The sequence below is a fragment of the Urocampus carinirostris genome, chromosome 2 (genome assembly GCF_059441175.1).
Source record: "Urocampus carinirostris isolate Australia breed hairy pipefish chromosome 2, RoL_Ucar_1.0, whole genome shotgun sequence".
In the NCBI taxonomy this organism is placed as follows: Eukaryota; Metazoa; Chordata; class Actinopteri; order Syngnathiformes; family Syngnathidae; genus Urocampus; species Urocampus carinirostris.
The window spans coordinates 33,263,371-33,283,666 of NC_142350.1; the positions used below are offsets into that span (position 1 = coordinate 33,263,371).

Below are 20,296 nucleotides of genomic sequence, written 5' to 3' on the forward strand. Positions count from 1 at the left end.
TTTGTACCTTGTTTATTTATCCATGCAAGGAACTTTATGTTCATGTTTTTATTTCTAAGATGACAGATATAAGAGAGTAGCTTGACTAAGGTGATTGAGTGGTAATCCCAACAGAGATGCTGTGAGTTCAAGCTCCCAGTTCTTGTCACCAAGTGTTATTGAGCATGATACTAAACTACCAGTCATCAACCCTTCCTGTGCCATCAGCAGCTGGATTTTTATTAATAAGCGAATCTTGGCGTTTCTGCTCATAATGATAGCCTGTTTTAGATCAGTGCAAGCAATCATAACAAAGTCAACATTAACACAACAATTTCAACACCACTTGATAATGTCTTCTCTCACCTTGTTAGTACTTTTGACGCCAACAAATGTTTGTCCAAGTGGCACAGGTCTGAAACGACTGTCGAAGAAGAAGAGGCCAATATACGGGTTGACATGCAAGAAGTTAGCCACATCCAAATAGTTGGGAAGAGTGGCTGATAATCCCAGAATCCTAATCATGCTCTGGGTGGACTCCACCTGGCACAAAAAAGTGAGCTCTTAAAATGGTGGATCTTGACATGGGACACCACCGCCTGGTAGTTTGTGTCAATCACGAAAAGGTACACTTTCTTAGACTTTAACAGCAATCTACTATAGATTGCAATCTTGGAATTTACTGTATGTGGAGTAGGTCTTCAGGCAAATACTGTGCATGCAACAACAACTTTCCAAGGTATCTGTTGTGAATAAGCATGACCACAATAACTGTTATATATATATATATATATATATATGTATTATGATTCACATTGATCCTTTTTGATTCTTAATGGTATAATCAAAACACATTTTTAATCCTAAAACACAACTAATAGTACATTTTCAAATAAATCGTTTTACTCCTCTATTTGAATACATTAGTGACTTTTTCTAATATCAAATATATAAGGAAGAAATTACACCGAGAAAAACGTTAACAGTCTACAGTGAGGGAATTTATGAATTATTATGCAGGAAACCCAGATTGACGGATTGAGAGCCATTTCAAGGAAAAAAGACAATAAGACAGCCACTTACCTGTCTGATGGTCCGGGCCACAAGACTCTCCAGTACTGGTCCTCGATCTTCATGAAGAAGGTGAACTTCATCCAAGATTAGGAGACGTACTATCTGGGAGAGAGCAATGTCTCCAACACTCTTTCTTGTCACAACATCCCACTTCTCCGGTGTGGTCACTAACATCTAAGAGCAAAAATAAAAAAAAGACAATTATCTTTCATCTTGACATATAGTTATTTACACGCGATATATATTTTTTCACAACATATTTTTTTCCCAATTGATTTTCAATCATTTGAAACGATTGGATCAACTTGAGAAGGAAAAAAAAAAACATTCCATAGATGATGCGACTGCCACCACTATGCTTTCAGTGTTGGGTTCGTGAAAAATAATAATGTCCAAAAGTTTAAATTTGGTTTCATTGGACTGTAAAACATGTTCCTTTATGCATTGGGGGGATTTAAACCTGAACTTTTCAAAATTTAGACTGACTTGGATTTTTTTTCTGCAGAGAATAATTCTTCCATTTCACCTTACTCTATTTTCCCCTCCAAAAAAAGACTGTTCAATCATGCATTCTTCTGGCAGGATCTCCAACCAATTTTCCCCTGTTATGTTCACCAATTTTGAAGATGCATCCAATTTCTAGTAATGTCACAGTAGTATTGGTACAAGGCTCCTGCCGACTGATATTTTCAGCAAGGAGAGCTCTGAGTAGCTGAGGAAGCTTGCTGAAGACCAAGGTTTCAGATGAACATTATTACAACCTATAGTATTTGTACCAGCTCAGTAGCCTAGATGGTAAGGCGCCCGCTTTGAGACTGGGAGGTCGGTGGTTCGCGCCCCGGCCGAGTCATTCCTAAGACTTAAAAACTGGTCGGCGGCGCCCTCTGTTGGCTGCGGCTGCATCGGCTCGCTACAACGGGTCAGGTGCAATCGACATTTCGTTCTGTGTACATTGTTACACAGAATGACAATACAAGGAAATTATTATTATTATTATTATTATTATTTCTGAAAATTGTTAATGTTATCTGTCATTTTTCAGATTTTCACCAAAGAAAACATTTTAAATAACATATAGCTTTTTCTGAAAAAAATGAAACAGTAAACAATTTTCATCGAAAGCTAATTTTAGTTCAAGTCATTCATATCCATGTGCGCAGAAATCCATGGAAGTTCAAATTACAGCAATACATGGGTATAAATTAGCATGTCTGTACTAATGAGCCCGTTCTCAAAAAAGCTTACTTGTGACGGTAATTTCGAGGAATTTTTTAATTAGCATGATGTTTGAGTAGTTGGCTGAGCCTATTTTATCCCTTCTTCTGATTACAACCTGATTCAGATTCAGATATACTTTATTGTCATTCGTGTACACGTGTATACAGAACGAAATGTCGATACATCTGACCCGCACAGTTTCCTTGAGCGTCAGCCGGGATAGATAAGTTTAACCATGTCTTCGTCAGAATTATAGCGCAGCAGTTCGTCATCTCGCGGTTCGATGTTAGTTCCAGTTGTAAATGGTCCAGTTTATTGTCCAGAGAGCGAACGTTTGAGAGGAAAATGTGTTTAAAAAAAAATACACATGAATTAAAGGCAAAGTCAAAAGTAAGTTTTAAACAATCTAAATATATACATAAATAAAGATACAAATATATATGAAACACAAAGTCCTTTACCAGAAAAAAAAACCCTTAATACCTTTAAAACAAGAAAAGGATGAAACGTCATCACTTTAGAGTATGTTTTTCCCAAAAATATTAATTTGTAATTGCCGCAAAAAAAAAAAAGTTTTTAACCTAGTAACTTAGGAACCGGTATCGGGTTGGTCACACGTGTATCAGAAAGCTTTGGGGGCAATGTGCGCTACGATGGGCTGCAGCAGACACACCCGCAAGGACCACTTCTAGTCTATGCCAGCGTCCGGCTCATCTCTAAAGAAAGGTGAACGCTTTACATCGACAACAATGATGACTGGATGATGAAGGTGCTGTATCCGACTCAGATCAGAAAGTTTCTGCTGCTACTGGTAACATGAAAACCAGTACACTGGTCTACGTTAAGAGCAAATCTCTACCCAAAAGAAAAGTCATAAAAGGCCAAAAAACACCACAGGAAGTTGTGGCTCGACGACCCAGGTGTTTATTGGATCGGTTTATCATAAACCAAGACCTTTTTTTAACATGGTTGTGCGTTCTTTTTATAAGCGTGTGCGATACAAATCACTTTCTCTGAAACAATTCAAACAATGTAATGCATACCGTTTATTGTCTTGATGTTATGGGATTTTTAAAACACACTCCAAATGTACTCCAGAAAAAGAATTAAAATATAAAAAGAGTAAGAGGGGACCTTTTTCCTCTCTGGGGGCTAAGTAAACATTCATGTGCAAGCATTTTAGCCTTAAATATGATAGGATTGATTGAAATTACACAGAAAAATGTTAAGCAGCAACAGGTCAATAAAGAATATACTTCAGAACTGATTAAGATGAAATATGAAATATTGCTGAGGCCCAAAAAAACCCATAGCTAAGAGCCCATAAAAACACATCCATTGGAATGATTAAGGTTTGCTGATGTTTTTGCCACAGCAGTGTGTTGGTTATCCTAAGGAACATCAATTTGGGTAGCAGGTACCTGCGTTCGTAGAATCTCTCCTTTGGTGAGCTGCATGTCACCAGTCAGTTCTTTGACCGTAATGCCCAATGGCTCCAATCGTTTACCGAAGTAGTTAGTCATCTCAGCTGCCAAAGCCTTCATTGGAGCAACATACACTATCTGCAGAATAATAAAATACACTGCTTAAGAAAATGAATTACAAAATCCCACACAAAGACAATTTGAACCTAATTTTTAAGAAAACGTGGCAGAGAGTGAAGACCTAATGTATCTAGTAAATTGCTGATACCTGATGTTATAAAAATAGGTTCTGGTTAAAATTCTGAGTGGTTAGTTCTGATGTCATGGGTTAAAATCCAGCTACCAGCCTTCTTGTGCAAAGTTTGCATGTTCTCCCTGTGCTTGCGTGGATTCCCTCTGGGCCATCCGGTTTCGTCCCACAATCCCAAAACATGCATGTCAGGTTTATTGGCCGGTCCAAATTGTCACTAAGTGTAAATGAGCGAGTGAGTTGTCTGGCTCTGTGTGTGCCCTGCAACTGGCTGGCAACCAGTTCAGGGTGGTCCCCTGCCCACTGCCCGAAGTAGCTGGGATGGGCTCCAGCACCCTGCGACCCTAATGTGGAAAAGCGGTGCAGATAATGGATGGATACCATTCTAAATGACACACACTTCTTGACAGAAGAGGAATCAGTATATCAAATCTTTTATTTTTGTCTCGGTATAGGAGTACAGGAAAAGCAATGGGTGGCAATCCTATAGAGAACAAAGTGTCTGTGTGTCTGAATTATTTAGTTTATTCTCTACTCGACACTGAGTTTAGAAGGTACACACAGTTAGTCACATCATTTGAGTGCTGCAATCAGTGCATTAATATAATCAAATAAAGATTTTAAATACTGCATATCATTTCATTATATATTTCATCATGTATTCCACCGTCACTATAAAAGCACTGCATGCATTTTGACAATGGTAGTCTCCAATCAGACATGTCCAAGCCGAACCAGCAGTGTAAAATCTTTTCAATAAAAGCATCTGTCCTTCAAAGGACTTTTTGCATCATAAATTTAGTTGAAATTCCTCAACAGAGCAAATTCAATAGAGGACAAAAAAACATTTAATGTTTAAGCTTTTGACACATTTAGCTCATCAGTTATTTTAGAGTGGAAATTGTTGATGAGTTTTAATTTTGGTTTTTATAAGTGACACATCAAAGTACAAGCAAATTTCCCATAGTTTTATTATTATTTTACCTTTGTCATGCTAGTGCATTTCATTTACAAATATGTTCAAATTAATAATCTAACACTTTACATGGAGACCTGTCCTAATTGAATCGTGTCAATAAATGTGTGCAATGGGTTATGTGATTTTGGTATCAAGCGATTGAATTATTAACTGTTTAGCGCACATGTGTCAAACTCATGGCCTGCGGCCCAATTGTGGCAAGAGCTTAAATAGTCTGAGCATCTTGATATAAACAAGTCAAAAGAATGCTTTAACCAAAAACGGCATTTCCCAAAATGCCTGTCAACTACAATTTCCGTAAAGTGACAGCCCAGCGCCACTACACATGAGTATATATGTATCTAATAGTGGACTTGGAAAACATATGATCCTAAAATGCCCCAAAATATTGCTTTTTGTTATACAATGATACCTCTTCTTACAACATGAATTTGTTGTAGGATTGTGCTTGTATATAGAGTTGCTAATATCTTGAGCAAATTTATCCAGATACAAAATAACTAAAAATCAAATAATTATTTCCCAGCCTTCCAAAAGCATCCAAGTGAAACCTTAAAGACCTATAAAATACATCTTCCTGATCATTAAAAATACAATATATAGTAATTCAACAGAAAAATATATTAATAAGATAAATAAGAGACTAATACAATTACGTTAAAGACCTGGTCTATGGTGGTATTGTCTGGAAAAACCTTGGATTGAGTCTCGAAGTTTTTGCTTCAAAGACGTCTGATGTCTCTAATTTCTAATAGCTTGAGTAGCTCGTATTTAGAGGTATCACTGTATTGAGTTTATAACATATTATATATGTGTAGTGACTTTTTTTCAATGTGAAAGTAATATTTGTGACTTAAATATTTAATAAATTCAGAGTTATCATCAGTGTTTTTCAACCTTTGAGCCAAGGCACTTTTCTTTCATTGAAAAAAAAAATCTCGAGGGACCGACCAGCTGAAAATGTGAAAAAAAACTTTAACAATATAAGTGTTTTTAACATAGAAGAATGATGACGTTATATTATAACTTCTTGAATAGGAATCAAATAAACAAAGAAAAAACTATTTTATAACCGTTCATATTTATTTTTATTCTCACTCAGGGTGAAACCTTGGCCTGTTTGGATGAATACAAAGCTAATAGTCTGGCAAGAATCAATGAAAGACACAAACAGAGCGCTCAGTCTTTCTATTACTAATTTGCTTGTCTCCAAGCACAAAGCATTTAGCTACCACCTGCTGCTGCTGCCACTTGTGGCATGGAAGAGCACTACATGATTAATCTGCTAGGTCCTAGACCACACAGGCAAACAAATTGAATAATTTCCCAGGGCACACCTGACAATACTGCTTTACATGGGGGAGTATATTTATTTTACATAGAAATGAAATGTAGTTAGATTTATAAGTTAAATCAGGCCCTCTGTGAAAATGAGTTTGACAACCTTGGTTTAGCATGTCGTTTGGAGTCTTGCTTGTGTTCACCTTAAAATCATCCTTTTTGATGATGCCACCCGGCTGTATGTGTTGTCGGATCTCGTGAAGGACAGTCAGCATGGCAATGTTGGTCTTGCCAGCACCGGTTGGGGCACAGATGAGAAGGTTTTCATTGGTGTTGTAGGCAGTTTCAAACACTAATGATTGTATTCTATTGAGACGCTTCATTCCTTTGAATACCAGTTGTCCAATCTGGGGCAAATGATATGCAGGCAAAAACATACAAACAGTGAAAATAAATACACAATCGTATAAAAAAGTTAAGTATAATAACTTTGTTACTGCACTTTGATATATTGTTAAAGTGTACTCTTTTTCAAGCTCTGCTGATGACACTCAACATATATCAGAGCTCACTGTGTTTAATCTGAACAATTACTCATGCACGAGAAATATAGACTTTTTATTTCCTTAGAGGGTGTTACCCCTAAAAAAAGATGCAAAACATGATTTTACCTCATCCAATTCAGAGATGTATACAGGTTTCTCTTCAAAGCCAATAGGCATTGGTTCATTGGGTGGAATCTCAACCTCTTCATACATTTTGGCATTTTCTCTGCGGATTCCCTCAGGAAGCAGCAGCTGGATGAAAATAACATATAAAATAAATATTCTCAAAAAGACATTGTACTTTTGTATTATGATATCCGGGAAGTACACTTAACAGTATATTTCCTGGACTAGTTATAGTGGCAATGTTGTTAAACTACAATCACAACAACCAATACAGGCAAATTATCGTAAAATTCGCACTATAAACTGCAACTTTTTTCCCCAGCTTTCAACCCTGCAGCTTATGCGATTAATTTATGAAAGAAATGAAATGATCTGCATTTATATAGCGCTTTTCAAGTCAATGACTTCCCAAAGCGCTTTACAGCGTGCTTCACATTTCCCAATAGCGGCCTTGTTGCAGCCATGTAAGACGCTAACCTGCTTATTGGGGGTATTAGGGGTTTAGTGTCTTACCCAAGGACACTTCGACATGTAACACGGACAAGCCGGGATTTGAACTGGGATCCCTTGATCCCAAGACGAGCGCTCTACCTCCTGAGCTACTCTATTTTTCTAATGGCCGCCTGGGGCCATCGAGCATTAAAAGAGTGAGACAGGTGAAATATGTGTCAGAAACATATTGCTGTGAAATCCCGGTGGTTTTTGGGACTTTTTGGACTACGATACTATGCTACAGGCTTGAAGCGTCGTTGCTGTCATGCACTTTCTGGACAAATTTCAGCATGTTACCTATTGTTCTCATTGATGTTCACCACTTTTGTGTACAGTTATCCAATGCGCAATCTATAACACCCTGGTCATCCTGGAAGGGGGATTACCACTTGTGAGGCCCCTTCAAGGTTTTTTTTTCCTCATGCTGAGGTTTGAGTTGTTCCTTGCCCGCATGGTAGTTTAAGATCAGGGGATTGTGTAATTGTAATCCTTTGCAGTCCTTTGAGACACCTTGTGATTAAGGGCTATACAAATAAACACGACTTGAAGAGAATCGGGGAAGACGCAAGTTTAAAGTAACTTTGTGCATGAATAAGACTAGCATGAACAGACCCTCATCATGGAAAAGGTGTCAATAATATGGGGAAGGCAACTACCATATTGGGAATAATTCTACTCGTCTGTTTATTTTTAAATGGAAATAATTTAGCGAAAAGAGCCGATTACATGAAGCAACGTCCAAGGAAGCAGAAATGTTTGAGGCCAATTCTCATGAGTAAATAATTTACACCGTTGGATTCTTTGGGTTGTCCTTGATGTATGAAAGCTGTTTTACAAGAAATGATTGATGATTTTCCCTACTTCACTGCAATACATCCATTGCCAAAATTTGAGAGACTGAATGAATAAATGGACGGACCAAGGCACTTTACTGAGCCAACTGCCTGTATCAATAGAGCACTTAAATGTACTGCATTGCTCTGTTACTTGCAAAACAGGATTTGAATGTCATGCTCCATATCGCCTACAAATTAGAAAATTAAAAGTTTTGCAAACACTCGGGGGATTTCACAACAACATGTTTCATACAGATTTACTGTGAATGCTTGTCTAGCTCGAAAGTTCGGAGAAAAAAAAAGGCTTACCCGAGAGCCTCCAACAAATGCAGGTGTCTTCGTAGCTTCTGCATAGCAGTCGTAGACATTCGGGTATTTAATCCGTTCATACACTCGTTCTCTAAGTACAGGTTCATGGCGTGCAGTCAACAAAGCCTGCTCCCTGCAAAAAAAGAACAATGTGGTTCGAGATTATATAAAATAAAAAGATATAAGAATAAGGGTTGTGGTGTTAATAGATTACTAGAATCAGGAGCAAAGACAATAATCTAAAAATCTGCATGCCCCTTTAGATAATGGATCATTTATATGAAAAGGTACTGATGTGTTTCTGTACCATTCAGTTTGATTACTTTAACACGTCACTATCAAATATCTACCTAAAGATATTAACAGACAGACACACAGACACACACACAGACAGACAGACCAATAATAATGAAAAAATAATACAGATCTGATTTACCGCTGGAGTCTCATCTCATTTGGATCAAAGTTCATGAGAGAATTAGCGTATTTCACATCATCAATTCCTTTCACTCTCTTCCTCTCTCTCTTCTCATCCCTGCGAACCATCTTCATCAAATGTTTTTCTTGTTCTGACTGAATGGTCACCTGACATCCATAATTAGGCCTAGTTACTTCATCATTGGCTTTTCGGATGGAATCTAAAAGAAAGATGGGCAGGTATGTTAACAAATACAATTTGTACAGGACATCACGTTACACTATACATTGTAAAGTAAAAATAAAACACATCAAGTATATGTTGTATTCCAAATATAACACACCAAAGAGAAAGACATGTAAAACCCAGTCAAATTCAAATTTTGAGAACAATATTATATGCAGTATGAAATTAGTTTTAAATTCACTGAAAACCTCTTCAGCTTAGCTCTTAGGTGTCAAAAGTATGTCATTTCGCATTTAGCAGGAACAGAATTGTTAGGTACAAAAAAAATAATAACTGGAACATCAAGAATTACATGGGGAAAAAATAGTATAAGATGAGTTCGTAAGAAATACCTTGCAAGTACAAGGGCCACTGAAATTGTTAAAGTTCCACATTGCAGCCCTTCTGTTTAAGGCACAACAGCTCGATAAAAGCCAGATTCCCTCCTGAAAACTGATGAGATGTGGTGATTGCACTGCAGCCTTTGCTGATTGACTGAATGATTTCTTCTTTATTTCATCTTGGGATTCAACCTGCTGTTTCTATCTTGCTACCTAGATCCTTTTGCTGTGCATTGTACACAACAGTGGCCTCAAAATATCCCATTAACTCCTGCAACTTGAGCAGTTTTTGCGGTGGAAATCATCAGGCTTTCTCACACTTGCTTGTTGAACTCAGATACTAAAGTTAATTTTTATTTTTTAAAAATGTATTTATTTATGTTTTATACCATGGATTCCCTTTTAAAGATCAACGGCATGTTCTTGCGGCATCCTGTCGCAACTATTTTCCGTGTATCGATAGCCCTTGCTCGTACCAAAAAAACAGTGCCATTTGGTGGTTTAATATTAAACATTGGGGCTTTAAGGTGGGGGCCTTAAACTATCCTCTCATCTGCCGCAATTGGTCCATAGGCTGCAGGTTTGAGCTTGTCCACCCACCGGGTTCTCACAAAATTATATGAGTAACACCGTATGGTGATGAACAATGATTTCAAGTTATACAGTACAGGAAAGACAGAAAAACTTGCACCTTACCTTGAATATAACTTGACTGAGAAAGTGGGCCATTGTTTAGAAGGGAATCAACAATCGACACTCTTTGCTGTAGAAGGGTAGAGATCATTTCAAAAGCTTCTGGGCCCAGCAACTCGAATAACTAAAAGGAACAATTTAGGAGATTTTACTTGAAATTAAAATGGTTCTCTCTCTTGTCTTTGTGTCTTATTTTAGTAAATAAAAAATTAAAGTGATCATATACATCGGGGGTCTGCTAAGGACAGCCAAGGTGCCCACAGACCTGTTCTGAAAATAGCTCACCAGTGCTGGATCGTTGTGATTTTCTAGTAAAATTGTTTTTTTTTGTGGTTGACTGAGTCTATTTAACCCGACTTCCAATAATTAACCTGGTAATAACATAGTAACAACATAGTAATAACACGATGAGTTGTTATTATACCAATGCATATCAAAATGGGTGCCCTTTGCGCTAATAAGTAACAAAAAGTAGCTCTCATCTTAAAAAAGGTTGGAGATACTTAATCCAAACCAATCTTTCACAAAAGTAACACAACATTAGAGCAAAGACAGGGCCGATCAAAGCGGATCATCCAAAGCTCATCACAATGAATTTGCAGAAATGCTAATCACAGATTTTCATCAGCTGCAGCAGGTTGCAAATTGCAACTAGCAAATCATTTTGATATCAAATTAATTAACATATTTAAAATTGGGGATCAAGAACATGTCATTTCCATTCTTTTGGTACCTGACATGTCAGAAAGTACGCAAAAAAAATGATAATTGCTTTTCAATGTAAGGGATTTTTTATTTTGATCGATTGTAAAAAAAAACAGGCTATTTTTTTACAAAGACTTGCATATGTTAAAATATGTTACTTCAGTCGACTTAACGTCATACTCTTTTAGTCCAAAAAAAAAAGATTGAAATTACCAATTAAAAGTATAGAAAGTGTGTTATATATAGCTAGGAAGGTTGTACTGTTTATGTTTTTACATCATCTGATAAATCACATCAAATTAATGACACACACATGCATGTACACACACAATATATACATTTAGGATGCAGATTTTCTGCACAGAAAATTGTTCTGCCAAAAATTAAAAAGTGCAAATGAATAAATAACTATCACAATACTCACATTTTCAGAGACAGTACATAGTCAGCTCAAATACACACCTAAAAACTACCTTTAAATACATTCAAAATGAGATGGATCTGAAAATATTGAAAAACAATGCTTCAGAGCTGTTGCCAGGTATTGAGAAATACTGTTTTTCCAAAGCTTGAAATTTAGAGAACAGCAACATTACACCCTTCTCCATGTCCAATAAACAACTAAAAGATGCAAAGATGTCTATTTTGCATCATGCCCCCGCTCAAAACGAGTTACTTGATAGACCTTAAATCTTTGATGCAGTTTCCAAAAATATTAAAGCTAACAAGAATAGCTACCGCACCAGCTGTTATTGTAAATTCTCAATGAAAGACGCTTTGTTGTGACCAAATTTCAGAACTGATGTAAAACAAATAGTCCCAGAGCATATGTTTCCAAGGAAATGTTAGCAAAAGTACATACCTCGTTTTGCAGCTCATCATTGCTTCTGTGGGAGGCCAGCATCTCAAATAGGGAAGTACATAAGTCCTCTGCGCTCGATGAAAAATTTCCTTCCATTACAAATTTATCCACCTCTGTCCTAAGGATAGTCCCATTCACCAAATTCTCTCTCTCGTTGACAGTATTCATCCTAGTTTGTTGATTGTTTAGAAAGTTTGTAAAATCCAAGCTTCTGTTCTGATCATGGAATTCAGAGCTGGGGAATTCTTCCAGGGGATCGAGAATATAACATTCATGGGAAAAGGCAATGTTACGTCCAAAAGAAGACCTTTGATCAGGTTTGTGTTGGGAGCAATAAGATTGGATAAATTCCTCGATTTTGGAATCTCTAAGCAAATCTGTCAGCCGTGTCACACAAGCACAACACATTTCTGCAGCAGAAGAGGGAAAAGGGCCAAACATCTGCTTAATGGCCCGAGTCTCTTCAGTGCCCACATGTTCTTTGTTGATGAACGTTTCAAGGAGAAAGACAGCCGCATGTTCAATTGCCTCCTGACCATTGTCACTCCCCACTGCAAATAAGTTTAAAAAAAAAAAAAACAATTTTAATTGGTAATTACAGAAAAAAAGATTGCTCTCTTTTGTACATTTCCTGCTATTTCTGTGCCCAAAAGATGCCGACACCACAACATGGCTGCCGACGATGTCTTTTATCTTCACATTTGAAGACTTTTAGTACATATAACTGTATCATATTTAAAAGCCTTGGTCTTTTTAATCTCACCACTCACCCAATCATCTAGAGTAGGGGTCGAGAGCCTTTGGCCCGGGAGCCATGTATGGCTCTTTTCATGAGTACTGTACATATGGTTTAGGAATAAAAGTCTGCTTATTCAAATTTCATTGAGCTAGGCAAGCTTTGATTTACCTTACACTAAATTTGACATGCACAGAACAAACCACCCTGGCAGTAAGTTTAGTGTGATATAAAGAGCACAGTTCCCACTACAGTGTACAGTCAAGGAGTCACACCAACAGACCCCAATTTGACTGTGTCGCTAAGGAATCCTTTATATGGAAGCTTACATTGAATAACGTATGTTCAATGTTGAGACCATTATGGTGAAAACCCACAGAAAAAAAACGTATTTCCCCAAAATGCCAGCCAAGTTACACAGAGCAATTTGATTGGGTGAGCGATAGGAGTTGACTGATTTAATTGGGTGAGCGATAGTGGTAGGCGGATCTCTGCACACAAAGCATGCCTCCTTCTCTATCCTACACGCCCACACACTGAAGGGAAATACTGTACAGCAAGAAACTTTTCTTATGAGGTACTTTAACAATTTTTACAAAAGAACTGCTCGTTCTGAATTACTATTACAGAAAAAATGAAGGTCAAAATGAGCCTCAACGATTTTAAGTAACTGCGGAGGGACACAAGTTTAAAGTAGTGTATTTGTTGATATGGGACACAGGCTCTTGCATAATTCTTATTTCATACATTTTATAAACTCATCTGATGTCACACAGTGAAATAAAATGCACGGAAAAAAATAGCTTTTGTGTGGAGACCGGGTTTGGTGGTTTTCTTTAATTTCGTCTTAAAATATATGGTGAGGCTCTCTCAACAAAAAAAGATAAATAAATAAAATATTTTGTTATTATGGCTGTTTGGGTCAAAAAGGTTCCCAGTCCCTGATTTAATATAACTTTTACCACAGATACCTCTGTTTCAAATAATCTTCCAAAAACTGGTCTTGGTGTAAAGCAGGGGATTATAGTTAAGCGGACAGCGGGCCAAATAAAAATAAATAAAGGCTACAAGACAAAGGACCGACTGATCAAATGTTGATTTTTTTTTAAATGGCCAATATAGTCCAGCGAACAAAAATTGAACCCAATGAAAAACCGTCAAATATATTCCAATATGATCAGATACAGTACATAAAGGTACAGTTTCTTATGGCCTTCAGTAATCTTAAATATTTACCAGGCAAAATATATACAGTTTTGTATAAAAAAAAACACCTGTACATGGACATTAAATGAAATATCAGCTGTATTATTCGGGCATCATCTTTAGTCTTCACTGTTACTTTCTACTTTGGCATAAGTGAGCGAAACTTGTTTCAAAGAAAATAATTCTAATGTCAATTTTCTATCATTCATTCAGCTGAAATATATTTTTTAAATAGAATTGGAAATTATATTGAATTACAATAAAGTACAAACATCTAAGAACCAAAAAAAAACACTTACTTCAAGAAGTAACGTGCAGTAAAAACATACACAATGATACTTAGTGTTTTAATACAATAGTAAATCAAAATCATCTCAGGGGCCATAGAAAACCTTTTTTGTGGGCCAGATTTTGCCCGGTGACCTTGATTTTGACATAGGTGGTGTAAAGGGAGATAAAAATATTAAAAATGTAAATTGTTGAGGAATAGGGAGTGTATCTACACCCTAAATTAAGAAAATTAGTCGAACAACTCACATGAAAAGAAATCTGTGGTAAAAACATTTTTAGCAAATATATTTGTACTGTATTTGCATTCAGCATTTACCTATTTGTTTGGCTGCTAAAAGAAGGTTCTTCAATTCCTGTTGTACAGCATGGAGCTTCATTTTGTCATGATGATCAGTGCAGAAGTGGAAGATTTTTTGCCATGTGAGACTTTCTTTTGCAAACAGCGCCTGTCTCTTCAGACGTTTAGTCTAAAGTAAGCCACGAGAGAAAATCAGGATTACATTTCAGAAAACGCCTCCATTGTGGTCTGCAATTTAAGTGAATAATCACATTTGTAGTGAATAAAAACTGTAATCTAAACAATAGTATTAAATCACCAAATCATGACTGATATGAAAACATTTTAATTATTTCACTGATTCCATTAAATCAGGGGTGTCAAACTCATTTTAACTCTGGGGCCACACGATAGAACAAACATTCTGTCGGGGGCCGGACTAGTAGATTAAAGAGAATGAAAAAGAGATACAGAAATAAGAGAAAGAGGGAGGGTGGGACAAAGAGAGACAAAAGAGATAAAAAAGAGAAGTCATGAGAGAGGGGGAAAGAAAGAGAGCGGAAGAAATAAATCCAAACAGAAATAGAAAGACAGAAGAAGAGAAAAGAAAGCGCGAAGGGTAGGAAGAGAGAAAGATAAAAGAGAGAAAAGGAAAAAAAGGAAGTTAGAGCAAAAGAAGTTAAAAAGATACAGAGAGAGAAAGAGACAGAGCAACAAAGGAAGAGAAAAAGAGAGACACAGAAAGTTAAAGAGACAGAGAGAGAGAGAGAGAGTGAGAGAGACCGAGATAGAGAGACATTGAGGGAGAGAGAGAGAGACCGAGAGAGAGAGACATTGAGGGAAAGAGAGAGAGACCGAGAGAGAGAGAGAGAGACCGAGAGAGAGAGACATTGAGGGAAAGAGAGAGAGAGAGAGACATTGAGGGAAAGAGAGAAAAATACAAGTACAGTGTCTTTGTTCGAGGCACCTGGCTTTGGCAACATGTAGTTTACATATTTCAACCTGCAACTCATTTTTCTCTTGTGCTTCTTTGAGTGCTGTCTCACGGGCCGGATTCAATCCCTTAGCGGGCCTGATTTGGCCCGCGGGCCGCCTGTTTGACACCTGTGCATTAAATGATTAGATTTGTTCTTAATGTATCGATCTGGTTTCTTAAGGTTCATTTGTTAAGTTACATGTTCACACACAATCACATTACAATGACACAACAATATATATTTGTTTTGTTGATTGAGTGGGTGTCAAGTAAACACATTATAAAAAAATGGTATATTTACATTGATGAAAAATGGTTTGTGTCAACGATAAAACTGCTTTTTGAAAATGGTCTCAGAAACAAATCAAACTTGTACCATGAGCCTTGAATATAAATTGTTGCATTTCAACGTATTTGATGAATTTCATCCAAAAGCCACGTGCACGTAAGTTTTTGTGCAGATTCTTTTATTAAGGACTACATTTTGTGCAATAAATAATTTGCACAAATGCATAGTGGATATTAAACAGGTGTTGGAATGTTTCAAACCGGGCACCGGTGTTGTGGAATGCTCTTCCCCCTGATATCTGAACTGTTGCCTCAGTGGACATGTTTAAGTCTAAGCTTAAAACTCACTTCTATTCTATAGCATATGAATAACCTAAACTTCGTATATGTAATAACTTGTGAAGCCCTTTGAGACTATTTGTGATTAAAGGCTTTACAAATAAAAATGACTTGACTTGACTTGAAATAGGAACTCCAATGAATTACCCCAAGCACCCTATCCTAAAGAAGAGGCATGCCAATGATGAGGCTGCAAACCAGATAAATCGCAGCGACATTCCACCCCAAAACCTAAATATGCAGAAATGTCCCAGAAAAAACAGCACACATGCATGTTTACTTCAGAATTATTCTTATTGGTTCATTAGTGTAGTATGATTTGTATTGTTAACATTTTAATCAGTATTTTTTTAAGACACAGTGGGAATCAGAAGTTGATTCTAAAAATGTAATGGCACAATAAAAAAAAATCATAAAGATGAGGTACAATGTGAACATATTTTTAGTGAATAGAGATTATTTATTAGAATTAGAATTGTCTTTTTTGTATTGGATAACAACATAGTGAAAATTGTTCACAACTAGATTAAACATGGCACTCCAGGATAAACACGCAAACAAGACTTAAAAGAGAAAAACAAGATAAAAGGAACGTCAGGATAAATGGGCAAATATTTACAAGGTAGTGCTTGGAGACTGACCTAAGCTTTAAGTGCATTGTAATATTGGGGCAATGAAAATAGTGAATTGTTACAGCAGTGCAATGAAAAATAGTGAAATAACATTTGGCAGCAACTACATTCCAGAATGAGTCAATGCAATGGATATAAATTCAAATCTTTCAAAACATAGGCAACATATATATTTTTCAGTCTTGTGCGCTTGTTTAAGGTGTTGGCCCCGGTGCATCATCGTCTAGAGGCTCAGGAGGTAGAGCGCTTTTCTTGGGATCAAAAGATCGCAGTTCGAATCCCGGCTCCTCCGTGTTACATGTCAAAGTGTCCTTGGGTAAGACACTGAACCCCTAATGCCCCCAATAAGCAGGTTAGAGCCTTACATGGCTTCACGGCCGCTATTGGGAAATGTGAAGCACACTGTAAAGCGCTTTGGGAAGTCTTGACTTAAAAAGCGCTATATAAAATGCAGATCATTTTATTAGGGGCGGCAGTGGCTCAGGAGGTAGAGCGCTCATCTTGGGATCAAGAGTCCCGACTCCTCCGTGTTACATGTCGAAGTGTCCTTGGGTAAGACACTGAACCCCTAATACCCCAAATAAGCATGGCTGCACGGCCGCTATTGGGAAATGTGAAGCACACTGTAAAGCGCATTGGGAAGTCTTGACTTGAAAAGCGCTATATAAATGCAGATCATTTCATAGAATTATATTTGAAAAATGTGTGTCCCAACCATGTTGATATGAATAAGTTACAACTCAGTTTGTCGCCTCTATGAGTATTTATGCACCACAGAGAGTACAGATATTTTTTGATGGCCACTTTTGAAAATCAATTAATCTTCCTAATGTTTCTATACTCAAAAACGATTGCTAAAGTATACCTAAATTGTTATATTTTCTCAATGAGCTGCAAGGTGTACTTACCTTGAGATCGCAAAGCTTCTCTTCGAAGTTCTCCTTTCTGGTGACATTCGAGAAGGAGCGTAGAGCTCCTGTCAGTCGCGGAGGGGACATTCTGCACACGTCTACCGATGCTTTTTTTCAAGTTGGTCTACAGACACAGATAAAAGAGCAAGATAGTCATTTCAACTGAACTTCGATACAATTTACCCACTTCAACTAAAATTACGAGCGTAATTGCCAGGAAAGTATGCTTTACTGATTAAAATAAACTTCGAATCGGGCTAATGTTAGCTAGGAGTGTTGGCTGTCCCTAATTCGACTGTATTCGTACACTCCAAATAGACACCTTTTCGTCATTTAACACTTTAAATATGATTATTAGAAAAATATTACAGGTTTTCAAAATTTGTCACAAGTTCCGACGCAAAACTTACGTTTCTAAACAGCTTTATCAGGGATTCGCTGTTATATAGTGGGTGGCAGAGCCGGCATGGAGGCAGACACTTGTAAACAAAAGTTCTACCGGGTAAGGGATTGTGGGTAGTGTAGTTTTCATAACACCAATTTCATTCATGGTTAGTGGTAAAGACTCCACTACCCAGCCACCTAAGTAGCAAACGTCACACAATTTTCGAGTTATGCCACGGAGTCTCGTAATCTTTCCCGATAGGCTTTTCTCTCTTGGTCTCTTGTTTTCAAACACAATTTCTCTCCGCATTAATACTCGATATGGAACAATCTGGATATTTGTTTCAAACAAAAATCATTTTTTATTCAACAGTGGCTTGACTACAATATTTGATGGTTTCTCAATTATTTAATCGGTTCGGTCACGTGTACTCTTACAGTATATAAAATCAATTGAAATATACAATTTCCCAATTTACCTGGTGTCTATGCAAACGTTGCTGGAGCAATATCCCCAAATAATCAATTAGTGAGGGATCGCAACACTTTAGTAAACCATTTGTGGATTCCAGTATGTTTGGGGTAATCTTCATGACCAGCAATTGCTATCAAAGCAACTGAATTATCAGATCATTGTGAAAAGGATAACGTGTGCATTCGATATGTCAAGCATTTATGGAAGAAATATTATCAATCGATTTGCTGGAAATATACCTGGTTGTTAGCCAATTTCTAGTTGTTAGGAAACAAAGTGAGAAAACATGTCTTTTAAAATAATTCACAGGATTTACAGGGCCAAAGTGCATATTTCAAAAAGGTTTAACTAATATATTAATTCTGAATGTACATTTTGTATAGCTGACCCTGAAACTGTAACACATTTATTTGGAGGTGGAAAAATTCTGGTCTGAAATCTGTCATTTTATAGCTTATAAGATTGACCATGGGTTTGAACTATTTTGGAAATATTTACTTGTCATATATGACTCAGAGACCTATAAGTTTAAGCCAAAATAAACTTTTATCGTCAATCTTGTCATCCTCATAGCAAAATTCTACATGCACAAATGCAAATTAGCGGGTAGAAAATGATATTTTATTGATAATGTAAAACATGCTATCTATAAAGCCTTCGCAGAATCAGAAGGCCAATAAAATCATTAATATTTGCAAAATCTTTGCCATTTTTATGTAAATTCCTGTTCACGCCTGGCATGAATTGTTTTGTTTTATTTTCTGGTATTTGAAAAAGTTGTACAGTTAGAGTGTACTTTTTACGCAACATGTTCGTAAGATTTTTGTATGGTGATATATCTGCATTTGTTCAATAAAGCATTGAAAATGTTATTGTAATCTTTTGTTTTGGCAAATAAGAAAGCTATGATTTGGGGGGATTGTAAGGGATTCAAGTCATACACACTATAGTTTTTGAAACAAGAACAGTATTTCTTCAGATAAAAATGATCAAAATCGTAATTTCCTAGTCAAGTCATTTTTATTTGTATAGTTTATCACAAAGAGTCTCAAAGGGCTGCACAGACCACATATGATTGCAAACTACAGACTATTACACCATCCCCTGATCTAAAACCTACATGAGGGCAAGTAAAAACTAAAAAACCTCAACATTAGGAAAATGAAGAAACCTTGAGAAGGGACCGCACATGAGATAATCCCCCTTCTAGGATGACCAGGCTGCAATGGATGTTGCAATAACAAATAATACAGAGATATTGTCAACATAAAAAAATGGTAATTCATAAGCTATATAAAATAAGTGTGTTTTAAGCCTAGATTTAAACAGTGAGGTTGCAGATTCCCTCCACCATTACACCAGGCCAGTGTTTCTCGGCTTTTTTTAATTGACAGCATCAGTTTCACTCACAGTATCACTCACCAAGTTATTCTTATCACTTGGGGTCACAGGGATCATGAGGTAATAACGTTTATTTATTCTAGTTATTAAAGTTGCCATAATTCTCGGTTTTACAATATTTCAACCAAATTTTCTTCAAAACAAAATAATAATAACGTGGCAGTTTTTTACTTTATTTGATTTTTTCATTTGAAGTGCAATCTTTAACAGAATATGTTTTTAAATATACTGCCGTACGGCATGAGAGGATGCTGGTAATTAAAACATATAAAAATAATTGTCTTCTGCCACCTACTGATGGATGACCACTGAAAGACAGCAAATTATAGGTAAGATCAGGCCTAAAAAAATCCAGCTTGACCCAACCTACGCTGGTATTAAAGACTAGCCCAGCACGAGCCGGACATAATAGCTTTATTTGAGGGACCAAGCCCAAAGCGAACCTGAATTTTCATATTTATTTTGTGAGGATTCAAGAGCAGTAGGGGTGATTTTGGCCGACTCCGCGCCACAGAATGTCGCTGCCGACCTCGGAATGAAAGAGCGACACGGATTCCATCGCACAGATTATCCGCAAAGAAAAAGAAACAGAACAATGATGAGTGTGTCATGAATTCACCGAG

General features: G+C 36.9%; 1 protein-coding gene across 1 annotated transcript in view; it reads right to left on the reverse strand.

Annotated features, from left to right (window-relative positions):
* Positions 1-17,899, reverse strand: part of ascc3 (activating signal cointegrator 1 complex subunit 3) — a 64,593-nt gene extending 46,694 nt beyond the window's left edge. The window contains exons 1-12 of the mRNA XM_088326234.1: positions 17,824-17,899; positions 17,411-17,537; positions 14,307-14,457; positions 11,758-12,308; positions 10,194-10,314; positions 8,950-9,151; positions 8,514-8,646; positions 6,877-7,002; positions 6,409-6,612; positions 3,693-3,833; positions 1,063-1,227; positions 346-522 (exon numbers count right to left, since the gene is read on the reverse strand). Coding sequence (XP_088182360.1) covers positions 346-522; positions 1,063-1,227; positions 3,693-3,833; positions 6,409-6,612; positions 6,877-7,002; positions 8,514-8,646; positions 8,950-9,151; positions 10,194-10,314; positions 11,758-12,308; positions 14,307-14,457; positions 17,411-17,500 — 2,061 coding nt within the window. The 5' untranslated portion in view covers positions 17,501-17,537; positions 17,824-17,899. The remainder of the gene's footprint in view (positions 1-345; positions 523-1,062; positions 1,228-3,692; positions 3,834-6,408; positions 6,613-6,876; positions 7,003-8,513; positions 8,647-8,949; positions 9,152-10,193; positions 10,315-11,757; positions 12,309-14,306; positions 14,458-17,410; positions 17,538-17,823) is intronic.
* Between the last annotated feature and the right edge of the window lie 2,397 nt (positions 17,900-20,296).